This window comes from Sciurus carolinensis, chromosome 8, assembly GCF_902686445.1.
Source record: "Sciurus carolinensis chromosome 8, mSciCar1.2, whole genome shotgun sequence".
Taxonomy (NCBI): Eukaryota; Metazoa; Chordata; class Mammalia; order Rodentia; family Sciuridae; genus Sciurus; species Sciurus carolinensis.
The window spans coordinates 133,654,648-133,672,215 of NC_062220.1; the positions used below are offsets into that span (position 1 = coordinate 133,654,648).

Sequence of the window (17,568 nt, forward strand, 5' to 3'; positions counted from 1 at the left end):
CTGTCAGCTGTAACATCATTCCCAGGGTGTTTCCGAGCTGTTTTCCCACCTGTGACATGGACTTGGTGGCCGCCCCCTCCTGGGTGTGGCATCAGGATCCAGGGGACAGTCTGAGGCAGGGCTTTCATGTTTTCAGCTTTGAGTTATGAGTGACGTGGGGCTGGCCCCAGGCCGGGCTCTGCGCCAGGCACTTTACACATATTAACGTATTTAATCCTCCCCCACAATCCTGTAAAGCGAGGGTTCTGTCATCCCATTTTACAGACGAGGAAACCGCCGTCGGAAGTGTTCAGAGAGACAGCTCCCATATTAATGCTAATTCTCCTCGGGTACCGGACCTGGCCCACGTCTGTTCTGAAACAGACCTAGATTCTAGATCTCCCTGCTCTGCCCAAACTACAGGAAGAGTGGATTTGTGGATCCTCCTTTGGTCTGAGCACCCCTTGGGCTTATTAGGTTCCAAACTTTGATCTGTCCCCAAGGGGTAGGCAACTTAGGATAGGCCTCAGGGTCTCAGCTCTGCCTTCTCCACCGGAGGGGGCTGGTGGGAGGGCTGAGGAATTCCATGAGTCATAGATTGAGACATTATTTTGATATGAAGCAGGGCTCCGATGAAGCACTTTGCTAAAAATAAGAATACAGAGTGACAACAGTCACCACCATTTATTGGCCCCTGTGTCTGCCGCTGCGGCCGGCCACCGAGAGGCTGCGTGCGACCTCACCGCGAGGTCTATATGATGGGCACCCCCTTTTTGCAGGTGGGGAACAGGTGCAGAGTCTGGGTCCCCCCAGCTTGCCAGCATGGGGTGGACGGCCTGGGCAGGAATACGGGATTCTGAATGGGGATCTGCACGGAGGGGACCCACGGAGACCCTCTGGCTTTTCTGCATCAGGAAGAGACCCCAGGGTGTGACACATTCCAGGGACCGGAGGACGGTGGCTGCTCGGGTGGGATGAGCTCATCAGGCTAGAAGCTTCTGGCTGACGTCAGGGCTGGGCACGGGCGCCTGGGCTCTCTCTGTAATTACAGCTGGGCGGGGCGGCTGGGTTGGAAGCCAGTTATGGGGAGAATCAGGGCAGAACGCTCTGCTCGGGAGAAAGGGGGCGGCCCGGGACCGGTGGGGGCGGAGTGGGCGGGTGGGGGCGGGGCTGGGTTTGCTTAAGTCTGCGGGAGGCACGTTCTGGAAGGTTCCCCTCTCCTTCCCCTCCCGCCAGGCCTCCCTCCTCAACTCCACCCTGAAACTTCCAGAAGACCCCTGTACCTGGAGGGAGACTCACCTGGGACCAGGGGATCAGGAAGGAGGGGAAGCCTGGGCCGGGGGCAGGGGACTGAGCCTCCAAAACTCCATCCACCTTCTCAATTCAGGGCAGAGAAGGAGGAAAGGAAGAGCTTGCAGCGGGAAAAGAGGAACACCACCACTAGCAATTCTGGGGCCCTTTGAACGTTGGGGTTCTTCACTCACCTCACTCTAACCCCAAAGCCCTATGAGGAAGCCACTTTCCTTATCCCCGTTTTACAGATGAGGAAACTGAGGCCCAGCGATACCCAACTTGCCTAAGTCCAGGCATCTGGCCGAGTGGCAGAGCCGGAATCCAAACCTAGGTAGCTGGGCTCTTGCCGTACCTGCCAAAACTCCCCCAATCAGCCATGGTTTGCATTTAGCGAGCGCTGACTGTATACCTTGGGTGCAACCATCTTGTTCCTGACTTTGCTGAAGTCACTGGTCCCAGGCCGCCCAGCCAGGGGGACCCAGGTAATAACCAGAACGGGATGAGGTTGTGGCTGGGGCACTGTGGAGTCCCCCTCCCTCCGGCTCTCCCTGCCTTTTCTGGGTCAGGCCAGCTTTCTGTTGGGGACGCCTAGGAGAGAGGCAGCTGCCAGTCCCGCTGGCCATGCCAGCTGGGGACGAGTCAGCTTAGAGATGTGGACAGTGGTCAGTGAGGCCCAGGGTGTCAGCAGCCGGGACCTCCAGGCAGATGCTCCGGGGAAGGCAGGGAGTGGGGACCCAGAGCCAGGGTTCTCACAGGGGAAATACCCAAATCAGTCCTCAGAGCAGCCACCCGGGGGAGGTGACCTCACACTGCATTCCTGAAACCCGCGCAGGCAGAAGCCACAGCAGAAGCCAGGCAGGTAGGCAGGCAGGCCGGGAGGGAGGGAGCACCTGGGCAAAGGAAGGGGCTTGTCAGTTGCTGAAAAAGAAAAAGAAAGAAAGAAAGAAAGAAAGCAGGCATTTCGTCTCCGGGCCCTGCGGGAAGAGGGGGAACTTCCTCTGCTCTCCTGGGGAATTCCAGCCCAGCCCCTGTGCATGCCTCACCCCAACCCTCCTTCCAGCCAAAACCCCAAAACCCGGGTGGGGGCTGTAAGGACCCTGGACCATCTCCGTGTGTGATTTTTCTGGGGGCTACAGTTCCAGGGGCTCAGAGCTCTCCCGGGGGATCCTGGTGTTCCCCCACGTTCCCCCAGATCCAGGGGGACCTCCGGCCTGTGACACCGTGGTAGGACCACCGCCCCGGCTTGAAACAGAACACGAGGCCCAAGCTTGCCATTTACCTTCGGCTGCCTGGTGGGAGGGCCCCAAGGAGCTGTTTTGAACCCGAGTGGTTCTTTGGTTTTAAGGAACAAGTGCTGAACGGACTCAGGTTAAGGAACATCTGAAAGCAGCCCAGGGTCAGAACAAGAAATTTCAAAGGAGTCAGAAAAATGGAGTGGTCAGGGGGACTCTCCGGTGAAAGCTGAGTTGTTCAGCGAAACAGTTCAAACCCCTCTTGTCAGAGAGCCTCCACCCCAGGTTGAGAACCCAGGCTGAGTGGACAGTGTCCTGTGAGCAGCAGGGTCTGACCACACAGCCTCCCACACAGACCAGGTATAAGGTCACCCCCCACTTAGGTGCCAACATGGCGCTGACCGAGTTTCTCATCCTGATTTTACTCCTCATAACTTCTTCCTGCTGGGTGGGAACTCGCACCCAATAGGCGCTGGATACCCTGCCCTGCCCCCCAGCAACATGGCTCACCCAATCAGCCATTGCCCCGCCCCCCCAGCAACAAGGCTCTCCCAATCAGTCATTGCCCCGCCCCCCAGCAACAAGGCTCTCCCAATCAGCCATCGCCCCGCCCCCCAGCAACAAGGCTCTCCCAATCAGCCATCACCCCGCCCCCCAGCAATACGGCTCACCCAATCAGCCATCGCCCCGCCCCCCAGCAACAAGGCTCTCCCAATCAACTCTCACCCCGGTTTATGCCCCAACCAATCAGCCTCTTCCCGGCCCTATATAAGTGTGTGCATTTTTAAAATAAAATGGGACTTCTCTGGTGATTAGCTTTGGACTGTGGTTCCGTGTGCTTCTTTCACCAGGCAGCTCCAATTCCTCTTCACCCTAAACATCTTCATCCCCATTTTACAAAGGAGGAGACTGAGGCTCAGGGCCTGCAGTGTCTGGCCGGTGTGTGGCTTCTGGACCCTGATCTGCCTGAATGTCAAGCCCAGGACTCTTTGTCTTCTCTGCTCACCCCACAAAAACCAACGAGTAAATAAGCAGAATAAGATAAACAACCTGCCGGGTCCCTCCCGGGACAAGCCCGCCTGGCGACAGTCCTGCAAAGGCTAGGCTGGTTTATGGAGGCCTAACTTCCTCCTATGACTTTCTATAAATTTCTTTCCGAGGATCCCATCTCCTGAGTCCCTCTGCAGATAAGTACAGCAGCAATGGAAGTAATAGTAGGAAACCGTTGGTCAGTCCTTGGTACTGGCCGTGAGAGCTCAGCCTGTGTCACAGGCTGGGGTCTGCAGGGAAACTGAGGCTGCCTGAAGACGCCCTCCAAACCCTGCGCCTGGCGATGGAGTCAGAGATTCCAGACTCGCCGCTCAGAGGCACGGACCTGAGTTTATTGAAGGGATAGCAAGAGGGAAAGGGGATGCGCTCAAGGGAGAGAGGGGGTCCTCTCAGACAGGAGGGTGACCGCTGCCCCTCCAGCACCCCAGTTTTCTTGGGGATCCCAGAGAAGTTTCCAGAGTCCCACCCAGGTCCGTCTCTTGACTTTTGACTGACAGCAGGATGACATCAGATTTTCAAGTCCCCACTGCCATGAAGACTCTAGGTCACGCTGGCCCAGCATGACCAGGTGCTGGTTTGTTCTAACAGGGGCAGCTCCCCTCCCTGAGTTCTGGGGTGGGGCCCGTGCAAGGATCACAAAGCTGCCTGCTTCAGGGCAGCCTGTGTTCCTCCTTTTGGCTTTTTGGCTCAGTTTCCCGCTGCCGAAGGCAGGTGCTTGCTGAGGAAGGGGCCGTGTCCTGTGGACCTCAGCCAGGCAGAGCTATGGGTAGGTTGCTTTTTAGAAATAGCACGTGGGAGTCATCACTGGGGGCCTGGTTTATAGAATTATTTCCTGAACTTCACGTTCCTGCCACTCAGGTCTGTCTGTCCCCTATCCCATGTATCAAATTTATTTAGTTCTCACCCAAATTGCTCTAAGGTAGGTGTGATTGTCCCCATTTAGAGGTGGCAATATCAAGGCACAGAGAAGTTAAACAACTTACCCTGGGTCACACAGCAGTCTGGCTCCAGGGTCTGTATTCTTAACCACTACGCTTTCTTTGGATGACACAATGACCCTCCATCGTGTGGGAACTATCGAGAACCAGGTCCCCTAGGCGCCCTGCTTGGATGCGTCTTTTAATCCACATAGCAGCCCCGCAAGGCAGGCAGACTACATTTTTTGGTTGAGAAGACCAAGGCACAGGGTCAGATCCTGCAGCTTGGATCAAAGCCTGCATTCCGGCCGTGTGGGGAGGTGGTGTCTCCTGTGCCCCCGCATGCCCTGCTGGACCAAGAGCCCCCATCCCAGACCCAACTGGGCCTCTCTGGAACCTTCTCCGGACTTTCTCAGTAGCCCTGCAGACACCCGGAGCACATTGGCACCCAGGGACTGCCGGGGTCCCAGCTGGGGTGGGCACCTGCAGGCTCTGGGAGTTCCTCTGTCCTGTGTGAACCCCAGGACTAGGGGCCAGGGCTCTGCTCTGGGGCAGAGAGGAGCTCCCTATCCTCCCGTCAGCAAGAATGGCTGCAACAGCCACAGGCCAGGGCTCAGCTAGTTACTCTGCGTCCAGGGGACTCATGTCTCAACTCACCAGAGTTTAGGGGAAGTGACACTGTGTGCCTTTACTGCTTAAGTAGGACAGTAAACCTGGAAGGTAGGAACCTGATCACATCTGGGTTCGAATCCTGTTTACTGTGCTGCTCTGGGCAAGTGACTTTGCCTCTCTGAATTTCTGTCATGTCATTTGTAAGGTGGGTATGGTTATAATACCTCTTATGGTTTGGATAGATGTTCCCCAAAGGCCTATGTGTTAAGGTTTGGGCTCCACCTGTGACACTGTTGGGAGATGGTAGGATCTTTGGTGAGGTGGGGCCTACTGGAAGGAATTGAGGTCACTGGCACCTTCTTGTCTCTCTCTTTACTTCCCAGCTGCCATGCCATGACAGCTTCTGCTAGGTGCTGCCTGCCATGATGTCCTGCCCCATCACAGGTCTAAAGGCAACAGAGCCGAACAACCACAGATTGAAACTTCTGAGGCCATGAGCCAAATAAACCTTTTCTCTTTATAAGCTGTTTCCATCAGGCATTTTGTCACAGCAATGGAAAACCAAATAACACAGAACCTATCTCCCCGAATAATTGCTAGGTGGTGTCCCCACTGCCTGGAATCTTTCCCCAGGTCTCCCTGGGCCTGATCTCTTCCTACTTCCCCTGCTCAGAGAAACCTTCTCCAGCTCTGGTCACCTTCTCTCCTTCTGCTGGATTAAAGGTTTTCATCCCTCTTGCCCCGGGCTGGGAGTTCTCTCTCTCCTCCCTCGTTTTCTGTCTGTGTCTTCCCCTCCATGAGCAGGGAAGCTGCCCGAGGACAGACAGTGGAACCTTTGATGATGGTCCCAGTAGTCGCTGTGCTACTGGGACCTGTCACAGTACCTGACACCCTGTTGTCATTTGTAGGTTTTCTTTTTTCATTTTTAAAAATCTTTTAAATTTGTTCTAATTGGTTATTTTTATCAGTGTTGGTCACCAAACATTTCTGCTTTCTCCTTCTCCCACTATCTGGACACGAGTATGGTTCACACTGGACTCTCTGAGGTCACCGTGGTTGGGAGAAGCCCTGTAGTGAGTTGTGGCCAGTAGGTTGTGACTGCGTGTGTCACCACCGGTTCAAAGCATGAATGGGCCATGGGAAACCCCTGGCTCCACGCAGCCTGGGCCCTCAGGGGGTCTGTCTTTCCCTGGGCACCCTGATCATTAGCGTCATCGTTACCCACATGCTAATGACTGTCCCTGCTGGCTCCCAATGGACGCCAGTGAGAGAGACCTTTGTTCTTTCCAGACACGGTCATTTGTGACTTCTTGTTACTGAAGGCTCAAGGTCACAAACCTTCCAGCGCCCCTCTTGGATTCTTCTGAGGTCCAAGCAGGAGCTGGTGATGACACCAGGCAACTCCTTCCAGAATGTTCTTTTAGGTCTGGGAGTGACAGCTCTCGGGAGTTCATCCTGAGCAGGCTCTAAGACTTGTGCTGGAGGAGATGGAGGAGGAGGAGTTCTCCTTTGGAGGACTGTCTTCACCTTGAATATGAGCTAGAATTAGCCTCAGCTGTGAACCACACAGTTAACAGCAGCCAAAACAAAAGTGAAGTTTATTTCTTCCTAAAGTTGAAGTTCAGAGATATTCTAGCCACTGTCGGTCTGATGCCCCTGCCGCACCAAGTCCCGGCAGAGAACTCCGTCTGTATAAGCTCCATTTGCAATGCCACCTCGTGAACCAGGGAGTCACTTGAGTTCCAGCCATCTCATCTGCATCCCAGCCAGCAAAATGAAGCAAGGAATGGAGACGAAAGAGCACACAGCAAATCTCCTCTATAGCAATTTGTGGGAGTTCAGGCCCACAAAATTCTGCCCACAGCTCATTGGCTAAAATGAGTCACGTGGCCAGAGCTAGCTGCAGAGAATGCTGGGAAATGCAGTCTTCATCCTGGGTGGCTAGGGAACTTGTTCAAACTTGGGGGAATTTGTTAACCTGGATGAAAGGGGGATGGATATTGGAAAGGAGCTAAAATCTCTGCCATAGCCAAAAAAATGAGGACAGATGAACTGCAATGTCCTAAAGGGTTAAGGTAAACTCCTGGAAGCTGATGGGGACCTTGGACTAAAATGCTGAGATTCTCCTCCATAAACTTTGGGATTTCCCACGATTCTCTGACCCTGGGAAGCTCCAGCACGGGAGGGGTGTGTGTGAGTGTGTGTGTGTGTGTGCGTGTGCCTGTTGCACACCCGTTTCCACTTAGCGATCTGCCTCTCTGTGTCGTGGCTGGTGTTGTTTATCTGGGGTTTCCATCCGAGAGGCAGTTGTCAAAGGGACCCAGTGTTACACCCTGAGGAAGCATCTGACCCGTTTCCTTGGCCAAGGAAAACCTGGCCCGCGTCACCTGGCTGTAGCTCGGCTGCAGCGACCGAGTGGATCAGGGCCAGCATTCCAGGCAGGAGGGCGACCAGAGGTGGGATCCCTCCCTGAGTGGACGGGGATGACCCGCACCCCTCGTCCCTCCACCGATGGTCTGAGGCCAGGACAAGGCAGGTGGAGAAGGTTGGTGGAACGTGAGGGAGGATGGGCACAGGAAACTGGCCGAGTTTCCAGGAGGCTCTGGATTCTTCCGAGTGGGGGAGACGCCGCAGGGCGGAGGTAGGAGCGCCCTCGCTTGAGAATGTGTTGTTCCAGGTGATGAAAGACGACAAGACAGACTGGCGGACCTTTTGCCAAGGTGACCTGGACTCCTCCCAGAGACTTGCCGTGAGCTCACCCAGGCCTCCTGTGTCCCCTTTTCCTGTGTCAGTGACACTGCTACCAACTGGCCAGGCTTAGTGACTTACCTGCGTCCCCTCTCGTCATCTTCACGGCAGTCTTAGGAGATGGATGCTTTTATGGTCTCCATTGGAAAGTAAGGAACTTGGAGTTCAGAGAGGCTGAGTCACCTACACTCAGACACACAGCTAAGGCGGGAGCGGAGTCGGGCTCACCTCCAGGTCTTCTGATCCCCAAATCCTTGCATTCAGCTACTCCTTGTAAAAACCATGCCACTTTCTAATTCCAGAGTAGCTTCTCCCACTCCTCCAATAAATGAAAAATCAACCAGCTCAAAGATGAATGAGCGGTAGAAGGAAGCCAAGCGGGCGGTCCTGGGCAGATGCCGTCACTGGACGGCCGGCCCCATGCCAGGGCTCTCTGCTGAGCACATGGGGACACATGAGGCTGAGAAGGGCCCTGTTTCCTGGAAGTGGCAGTAAACAAAACAACCAGCGCGGGGGGAGGGGCCCTGTGCACACCCAGCGGCTCCCTGAGAAGTGCCCCTCCCCTTCTTTCCCAAGCCCCTTGTCTTTCCTTGGCCGGCTCCTCCTCAGGGCCCAGTGTGAGCCTGGAGGTCAGGTTTTCCTGGGACAGCTTTCTTGACCCTCCACGGCCATGGTGGGTGCTCTTGGGACCCGCCCTCGTCCTACCCCCTGGGACCACCTGTCTGTGCCTGGGTCTCTACATGCCTACCGTGGGCATCAAAAGAGCATCTGTTGCCGGGTGCAGTGACGCACGCCTGTCATCTCAGCGGCTGGGGAGGCTGAGGCAGGAGGATCTCCAGTTCAAAACCAGCCTCGGCAGATTAGCAAGGCGCTCAGCAACTTGGAGAGACCCCGTCCCTCAATAAAATACAAAATAGGGCTGGGGAGGTGGCTCAGTGGGTGAATGCCCCTGAGTTCAATCCCTGATTACCTCGCCCCCCCAAAAAAGAGCATCCGTCTCATGAGGGACGCGGTGAGGATGAACAGACAAGTTATCCCAAGATACCTGAGGCCCTTGGACGCATGCCCCGCAGGTAGCAGCTCCCGCATCAGGGCTGGGTGTCCTCGCTGGCAGCTCAGAGGGCCCTGCCGGATGTCAGAGCTGGACGGCATGTTGGGAACCACCTGCTTCTCCTGCCTGGCTTCCTTCCAGAATGCCCGGGAGCCTTTGGAAACACGGGTGTCTGCCCCCCACCAGGATGCTTGCTGCCACATCTCCAGAAGCAGGTCCCCGCTCTGCAGCAGGACAGCTGGGGCAGGAGCGGGCGGGGCACCTGTCCAGGACAATCACTGGGAAAACAAACACTTGGATCCCTGCAGTTGGGAAGGCGAGGCCTCTCCGTGAGTCACCCGGGGGCAGCTGACGTCAGTCACGGGACAGCCTCCTGGCAGCTACACTCTCTGGGGAAGAAAAGTCACCAGAGCCCTTACGGAGGGGGGCGTCGGAGCTGAGGTGTGCATCCCTGGGGGCAAAGAGGTGCCACAGAGTGGGCTTGGAGGCTGCGGACTTGGATCTGCCGCCGGGTCTTGCCTCTGGGAGCCTCAACTTTTGTCTTCTGTCAAATGGGTCTGCGGGGTGCTTTGGAAATGAGATGCAAATGGCACATGATAATTCATCCCTAAGAGGTTCTTTTTATTCTTAATCAGTATTATTTACTGATGAAGCCATGGGAGAAGACACTGGTTGTTACTAACTCAAGCCTGTTTGGAAAGAAAGACGTCAGTGTGTAGGGGGAGGGGCATGGGGACCGGGTGGGGGGTGCATAGCCCTGGGTTTTCCCAGGGGGTCCTCCCACCCCAGTGGTCCTCGGGGCAGATTTCCATGGGGCAGGATGCCTGGCCCAAACAGGTGAGCTGTGTTCTTCTTTCACCAGCTCAGGTGTGGGGGTGCTGTGTGCTGGATGAGGGGCTGGGGCAACCTCCCCAGAACCCGAGGGATGGAGGTGAGGCCACCGGAGGATGAGGATCCGCCATCACCCCTGAGGGCTTACGCACATGTGCTTGGAATTCAGTGTTTCAAAAAACAAGCCCTGGATGTTTGAAAAATCCAAAGATTTTATCTAAGAGATCAGGTTCTTGTGGAATATTGGGAGCTGTGACGTGAGCTGAGATTCCTCGCCGTCCCCTGTCTCCAGGTGTCTCTACCCGATCTTCTCCTCTCCCCTGCCTGCCTGGCCCCCGGGGCTCCTCAGCTCCTGCCCTGGACAGAAACAAACATGTCGATTCTACACCGAGGACATACCCAGGTCCCCATTGCTCCAGGGGGGCGACTTTGTGCTTCTACGGGAACCCCATTACCGTAGCTCAGGTTAGGTTTAGGAAATGGTGACTGGGTTCAGGAACATTCTTTGAATGTCTCTTCCAAGCACCATTTAAAAAAAAAAAAAAAATCCCCCTCACTTGGTTCCCTCAGTAACCCAGGGAAGTGGCTGCTGTCTTCCCATTCTGCAGATAAGCAGACTAAACACTGAGGCCACCCAGCCCGCCGGGGTCCCGTCTAGATTTGAATTCAGATCTTGGGACGCTCAAATCTGTGCCCGGCACTGAACTTCCCACCAGCCTTTAAGGTCTCAAGGCAAAAAATAATTCTACAGAAAACTGGCTGTCATTGCTCGAACCGAGGTACTCTGGGGCAGAGAAGGTGAGGACTTGGGTTTGGTGTCACCCTGTCCTTTGATTTTGCAGACTGTGGTTCTCCAGCAAGTGAGTACTCCTCCAGACCTCGGTTTCTCTTTCTGGTAACACGGCGACCCTAATTCCTACCTTAGAGGGTCGAAGCAAAGGCTGGGATCATGCACATCAAGTGCTGTCTGTGGGTCCTGCGTGTGAGCACGTGCAAAACCCAGGTGCTTGCGGGTTTGTTTCCCAGTTCACATGCAATGGCAGGTGGCAGGAGCCGTGTAAAAGCCCCCTATCCCCGTCTCCCTCCCTCCTCTCTGCTTCTGGCCACCTCGTAGACAAGGAGGACACCGCGTGGACTGAGAACACCATACCATGGGACCTTTAATTAGAACAGACATGTTCCATACAGACTGAAAAATCGGAACCCCCGGGAAGGTTATGCTTTAGTCGCGGAGACCAGACATCAAGCCAGCCACGGCCGCTGCGTCGCTGGGCAGAGGCAGGGTCGCAGGATGCCAGAGGACACAGCAGTTTCTTTCCCTCTGATGTGGACGCTCAGGGCAGACGCTGGTCAGGCTGGGCTGGTGACGGGTCCTCTCGGTTGGTATTTCCCAGGTGGGAGTCTCAGCCCCCCACATAGAGAAATGTCCTCAGAGCACAGAGCTTCCCAGGGGATGTGGGGCGAAGCCAGCCAATCTGAGCGTAGGCACAAGGGTCCCCCTTCCCAGGCCTCAGTTTTCTCATCTGAAAAGCGGTAGTTGGACCCACGTCCCCGGCTTACTTGAACCATTGTACAAGATACGGTCTGACAACTGACAGGGGTTAGATTCGGGGCAGGGCCAAGCCTCTCCTGGGATGGCTCTGGACCTCGAGGCTTGGAGAGAAGTTCAAGGCAAACACTTGAACTCACGCCAAGAGAGTCATCGAGATGACGACGCCTTGTGGTCTCCCATAGGTGACACCAGAACTCAGCTCTCATGACCTCACCCCGCAGATGAAACCCACACCCCACCTTTCTGTTTCCTTCCCTCCTCGGTCGCTGCCCTTCAACCGAGGGCAGAAGACACAGGGCCACAAATCCAACAGGAAGCCGTCCTCAGCGTCAGAGCTAGAATCCCCTCTTCCCCACCCTGCCAGGAACACTCGGGCCAACCCCCATTTTACAGATGACAAGACTGAGGCCCAAGGCTCATTCCATCCACACAGACACACACAGGGCAGAGGACCCCGGAGAAAGGCCACGCCTGTCTCTTTGGCTCAGCTCCTTAGAAGATGAGGCCTAACTTCTCTTGGCTAGAGACAAGGGATTACAATTTTCATTCTCTCTACTTTTATTTTTTTTCAAGGAGTTGCGACTGTTTAATAGAAGTTGGTTCCCGGGCGGGCATTATGATTCCTCCATTAATTTCCATGGAAATGGGGTCTTCCTGGAGGTAACCGGTGTTTTCGTTGCTTTGGAGATTCACAGCTAGGACCGAAGCCTCCGTTTCTGCCAATTCCAACTGGTTCGGTGATTCTCCTCCTCATTACCTGGGTGAGATGGGCCCGTGGCACAAGGCCTCACCGGGGCGGAGAGACGGAGCCACCCCACGGGAAGAGGTGGCCCGGGCTCCTTTCCCGACGCTACTCAATAAATAGTAAATAAATTATTAAATAAGCCATGTTTCCAGGAGGGGATCCCCAGCATGGTATTTACAATGCAAAACAAAGACCACCAAACAAAATAAAACGAACCCCCACAAAAACCCCCAAACCAAAAAACAACAATGCTAAAAAAAAAATCCAAATGTATAAACAATCAAAAATCAGCCAGAGACAGAGGGAGGGTAACAACAGAATCCCTGGCACTGACTTCTTGGTGGGAGAGGGAGAAGGGAGGGGTCTGGGGACATCATTGCTCTGGGACACGTCCGGCCTCAGTGTGGCAGTTGGATTGACCTGGCCAAGGCTCAGGAAGGCGTGTCCTAAGGATTCCTACTTGGGATGTCATTTTATCATCAGACCCCAAAGCCCTCTTCGGCTGGAGGGCCAAGAAGGTGAGACACAGGCACATGAGACTATTTTGAATATTTGAGGAAAGAATCCAGCAGAAGACAAGCTGGAGTCTGGGCTAAAGAAGGGGGGGGAAGGCTTTCTGTCATCTTGGGGACAATCAAGACCAATCGGGGACAAATCAGACCTTGTGGGAAAGAGAATGTGTCGAGCCAACCCAGGGACGGGGGCTCTTTGTGACTGAACCCTTGACATCTTTCCAACATCTTCATTGTATTCTGCTTCTGAAAGACCGAGTGTCCTTCCCAGAAGGGAGCAAACCGAGACAGGAATGCCGTCCAACCTGGGTGACCGAGAATGTTCCTAGCTGGGGGCTTTTCCTGACTGACTGAAGGGGATTCACTTTCTGCTTTTTGGTGTTGACTCTCATGACTGAGAGAGTCATGAGCTCTAACTTCTCTTGGTTAGAGACGAGGGATTACAATTTTCTCTACTTTTATTTTTTAAGGAGTTGCGACTGTTTAATAGAAGTTGGTTCCTGTTCAAAGCTCTTTTCCTTTTTCCTCTGAGCCTCAGGGAAACTGTCTCTGTCTTTGGAGACTCAGGCCTCAAGGCAACATCTCCAAACCTTGTCCACAGAGGTGGGAACCTGGGCCCAGAGAAAGGGAGCAATCTGCCTAGTTCCACTGAGCTAGGGCACACCCACGGCAGGAGGGTCAAAGGACTTGGGGGGCAGGAGGCTTGACCTCCGCCTGCATCTGCCTCCCATTTTGAGCTAAATCCTTGCTATGAGCAGCTTTCAAGCAGTATGTCCTATTTCCTGGAAGCAGAAGGTATTGATGAAGAGGATACAGGTCCAGCAACACCAGGGACCAACAGTTCTAGTTAATCAAGGTGACCAGAGTCCCAGTAGCAGGGTAGTCACATTGCCAGGGAAACAAGCAAGAATGTTGCAAAAGTTTCATGAACCCAAAGCTGGACCAGGCCAGTCTGGCCACCACAGGCAGTGGAGAGTGACTTGAGAAAGGGCACCAGCCTTCTCCAGCCAGCAGCCGGAAGGCACTGCCAGTTGGTCAGTGATAAAGATCTCTGGATCCTAGTTCCTAGGATGGGCTCAGAAATGACCTTCTCGAGGAACATCTGGCTTTCCCTTTTATCTTGTTTTATTCTCAAATTTCAGAAGTTGGTCTGTGTCCTCCTCTGATGCAAGAGATAGAGGTCACAGAAAAAGGTCATTGCTGGGTGTTTTTGTGGGTCTCTCTCTCTCTCTCTCAGGATGGCTGGTCCTTTGGGACAAGGCCCCCTGTATCCACTGAAAACCAAATGGGCAGCTTTCAAATCTCAGCAGATGGGGAAATGAGGTACTTAGCATAGAACCATGTGGAACTTGCATGAAACCACTTAGGTGGGCCCCGGAGTGAGGTCAGGAGGAACATCTCCTCTGCCCTGGGTCAGCGCATCCCTGCCTGATTCCTGTGGTGTGAGCGCCTCTTCACACCTCAACAATCCAGGCGCCATATTGTACTGAACCATTTCTTCCATCATGGCGCCCCAGACACCAGGCAAGGCTTCAGTAGGTACTCAACTGAAGCTCGTCGGTCTACCTGGAGATGGAGCATCTGTCTCTAGTCGGGAGCCTCCCTAGGGATTTCAACTTTGTGCATTTTTGACTTACATGCTAATTTAGAGTCTGGCCCCCAACCTAAGCTGACCCCCATGAGTGAACCCAAGGCCTTAGTTCATGAACCCCTTGGCTATTAGTATTTTCACTGACACCTCCATGAGGCAGCTGGTGGCAGGGGGCTGGGGTACGGGCCTGGAGCTCACTGCTCTCGGGCTCAGTTACCATCCTGGGACTCATGTACAGTCCAGGTCAGCTCCAGATGGTCCTAGCTTTGAGCCTTTGAGGGAAAAGGCCAACACTCCACCCCCAAGTCACACCCATTGAGACAGGACATAAGAAGAAAGATGCACAAAAATAATTTAGAAGTCCCCCCCTACCCTGAGAAACACAGACACACACACACACACACACACACACACATCCTCTTCATATAAATAAATAAATAATTAAATACTGCCAATGGTGAGAGACAGAGAAAGAGATCCACGTATAAATAAATAAATAAAACATAAATAAAATAAATACGAGGTTTGCTTAGGGGCCCCAGGCAAAACGGTCCCCTAGAGTTGTCTGAATGAAGACAGTGGACAGGCAGCTCCTGGGCCTCTGGTTGCTGTCCTGCTAAGCAGGTTTGGTGGCTCTGGAAAACTTCTTTCCAGAAAGGGAGACGGGAGTGAGATCTGGGTTCCTGGGCAGGAAAGAGGGTTATTTACAGTTGCTGTACATGCCCTCCCAGGACACCTGCCATCGGGCCTCTGGTGACGCGATGGCGTGGATGAGACCTGGCGGGCAGGCCGGGTGGTCTGCGGGTCTGCGGCTGCCTTGCTCTTCTCTCCTGATGGAGGAGGACTTTGAGGGAGGTTGTCTGCCTGGCAGTCACTGGTCCCTGTGCTGATATGATGGGAAAGACTGGGGAGGGAGAAGTCACCAACTGCCCAGGAAAGGGTGTTTCCACATTTTCCTCAGGGTGGGGAGACTCAAGAATGCCTGATCTCGCTTCCCCACACATGCCCCGTCTTAGACCTGCTGTTGCCACCACAAACTTGAAAATTCACCCACAAGGCTCCGGAAAGCCAGGCAGCTGGTGAGGGGGATGCCCGAGAGGTTATTTTAAGGCGCTTCTCCTTGGCTTGCCTGTTCTGGGTGTCTTCTGTGGTTGAAGCAGCTGGTGGTATTTGTGAGGCAGAGGGAAGCTCACCCGTGCTGCCCGGCCCCGGGCTGGGTGGGTGGGGTGAGGGCAGACATGAAGGGGGAGCCTTCCCAAGTTCACGAGGAACCTCGGAAGCTAGAAGTCGCCCAAGACGTGGTGCGCCCAAGCCCCTGGCCTGCAAACTCTCCGGATTTGGGTCTTTTCTCTCAAGCCTGAACCGCCTGAGGCGCTCATCCTGGCAAACTTCCTGAGAGGCTTAGGCTGAAAGGTGGGTGGGTGGGTGGGTGGGTACCAGGCTGACCTGGGTAGGATCCAGGGTGTGGCAGCCTGGGCAGTGGGGAGGGGGCAGGCAGGCGCCAGCCAGAGGGCAAGGCCAGACTGGCTGGCGCTGGGGGCTGGCAGCCGGCCACAGCCCTGGGGAATGCTCAGCAGATGGTCCCGTGGAATTAGGTTGGTGCCAGCTAGTGGGGCTGAGGCAAATTTGGGAAGTGGGGCTGTAGCTCAGGCTGCCCTGGCTGTGCCGCCGTCTCCTCTCCTGTGGAGCTGCGGGGCTCCTGTGCAGTCAGGAGGCATCTCGTGTAAGGCAGAGATACCTTACCCAGAGGCATGTGGTGCGGCCCCCTGGTAGCAGGGACCCTCTGGGCTGCTTCCCCTGGGAGCAGCAGATGAGCAACGCATTTTTGCTTCTACGCTAGAGTCAGAGAAGGCCTCGCCCATCTCCTGACGCTTCCCATCCACCGCAAGGTCTGCCTCCTCGGCTCCTCTCTTCTGGAACCCGCCAGCCTTCCAGTCTCTGCTCTGGCTTGTTGGGGGGAGACTGAAGGCCTCCTCGCTTCTCTGGGACCTCATCAGCGCTCGGTGTCCTCTCTCACCTCTCTCCTACACGGGGGTCCATAGAAGTCCAGCCATGGAACTTGGTGACAAGTGAACGAGGGCAGCTGGGACAGATCCCCCTGGCCTTTCTGTGTACATCCATCCCATGAGCAGGACTGGCTCCAGTTTTCCCTGGCCAGGATCCAGGTTTCGAGTCATGGACCCATTGCTTCCTCACAAAACCTTAAAGGATGGTTTTTGTTTTTGTTTTTGTTTTTGTTTTTTTTTTGGTGTGTGCCAAAAATACCATGGTTCTGTCCACGTGCCCAGGCCTGAGTTGAGCCCCAGGATGGTGCTGGTAGAGGCTCCTAGCAGCTTGACATGGAGGTTGAGCCTCTGTCCCCTCGTTTCCTCCTCTCCAGGGAAGCAGGAAGGATCGGGTCCAGGAGACCTCGGTGTCTGTCACTGGGGAGGAGGCAGGGAGGGCGGGCCGTAGGGGAGGCTGGCCGAGCAACAGGGGATCCCCTGGCACTGGCTCAAGGGAGGGCCCCCCGCTTAGCGCCGCGTGCTGGAGTAGCTGTCTGCCGAGCTGTAGCTCCGGCTCCTGCTCCGGGAGCCCAGGCTGGGGCTGCGGGCGCTGGAGCTGCTGCTGGTGCGGGTCCTGCTCCGGCTCCGGCTCCGGCTCCTGCTGCAGCTTCGGCTGGGGCTGCGGCTGCGGCTGGGACTGCGACTGCGGGAATAGCTGCGGCTGGCGGAGCGGCTGCTGCTGTTGCTGTACCAGGAGGAGGTGCTGCTGAGGCTACTGGAAGAAGCCGGGCTGGGCCGGTAGTAGGGGATGGGGCGTTTCCGGGCACTGTGGAGATCAGAGAGAGGATGCCAGGGCTGGACTCTCCGCCTCAACCAGGCAGCCCGGGCCTTGTCCCCCGGGGAGCGAGCATTCACCAGCCCCTGGGGGAGGGGGCGCAAATCAACCAACCAACCCACACGCCACTCCTTTCTGCTTCTCTTGCAGTCTCCAGAACATCAAGGACAAAGTCTCAGCTTAATGCTGAGATGTCTTGAAAAGTGATAATCACACTTTTCTTTTTAAAATTATTCTCACAAAGCAAGCCATGGCTCAGAGCCTCCAGTTGGCAACAGAATTTCTACCGCTAAACTTCAACTGCAGTTTTGATTTGCTATTTTTACTTTTACTAGAACCTTCTATTTCTAGTAGGTTCTATTTCTAGACAAGAGAGGCTTGATTTTTCCATTTACTGTAGTGTTATCAAGTTTCTTTTTGAAATACATGGAGAGGCCTCTGGGAAGGGCATGTTCATTTAAAGGAAATTAAGCAAACAATGTTACAGTTAATAAGCAGATGCGGCAAGTGCGGTACAGGTGCTGATGAGTGACTGAAGTTTGGGAGACACTGAATGGGTTAATCAAAATGGGTTATTTGGGGTTGACCAAGGAAAGCAGATGGCCTTTTAAATGTCACTCATATCTCAGGTATCT

General features: G+C 54.8%; 1 protein-coding gene across 1 annotated transcript in view; it reads right to left on the bottom strand.

The window, feature by feature from the left end:
* Positions 1-10,855: 10,855 nt before the first annotated feature.
* Srrm4 (serine/arginine repetitive matrix 4) overlaps positions 10,856-17,568 on the bottom strand; it is a 149,385-nt gene continuing 142,672 nt past the window's right edge. Inside the window, exon 13 of the mRNA XM_047562684.1 lies at positions 10,856-16,924. Within this exon, the coding sequence (XP_047418640.1) occupies positions 16,627-16,924 (298 nt within the window). The 3' untranslated portion in view covers positions 10,856-16,626. The remainder of the gene's footprint in view (positions 16,925-17,568) is intronic.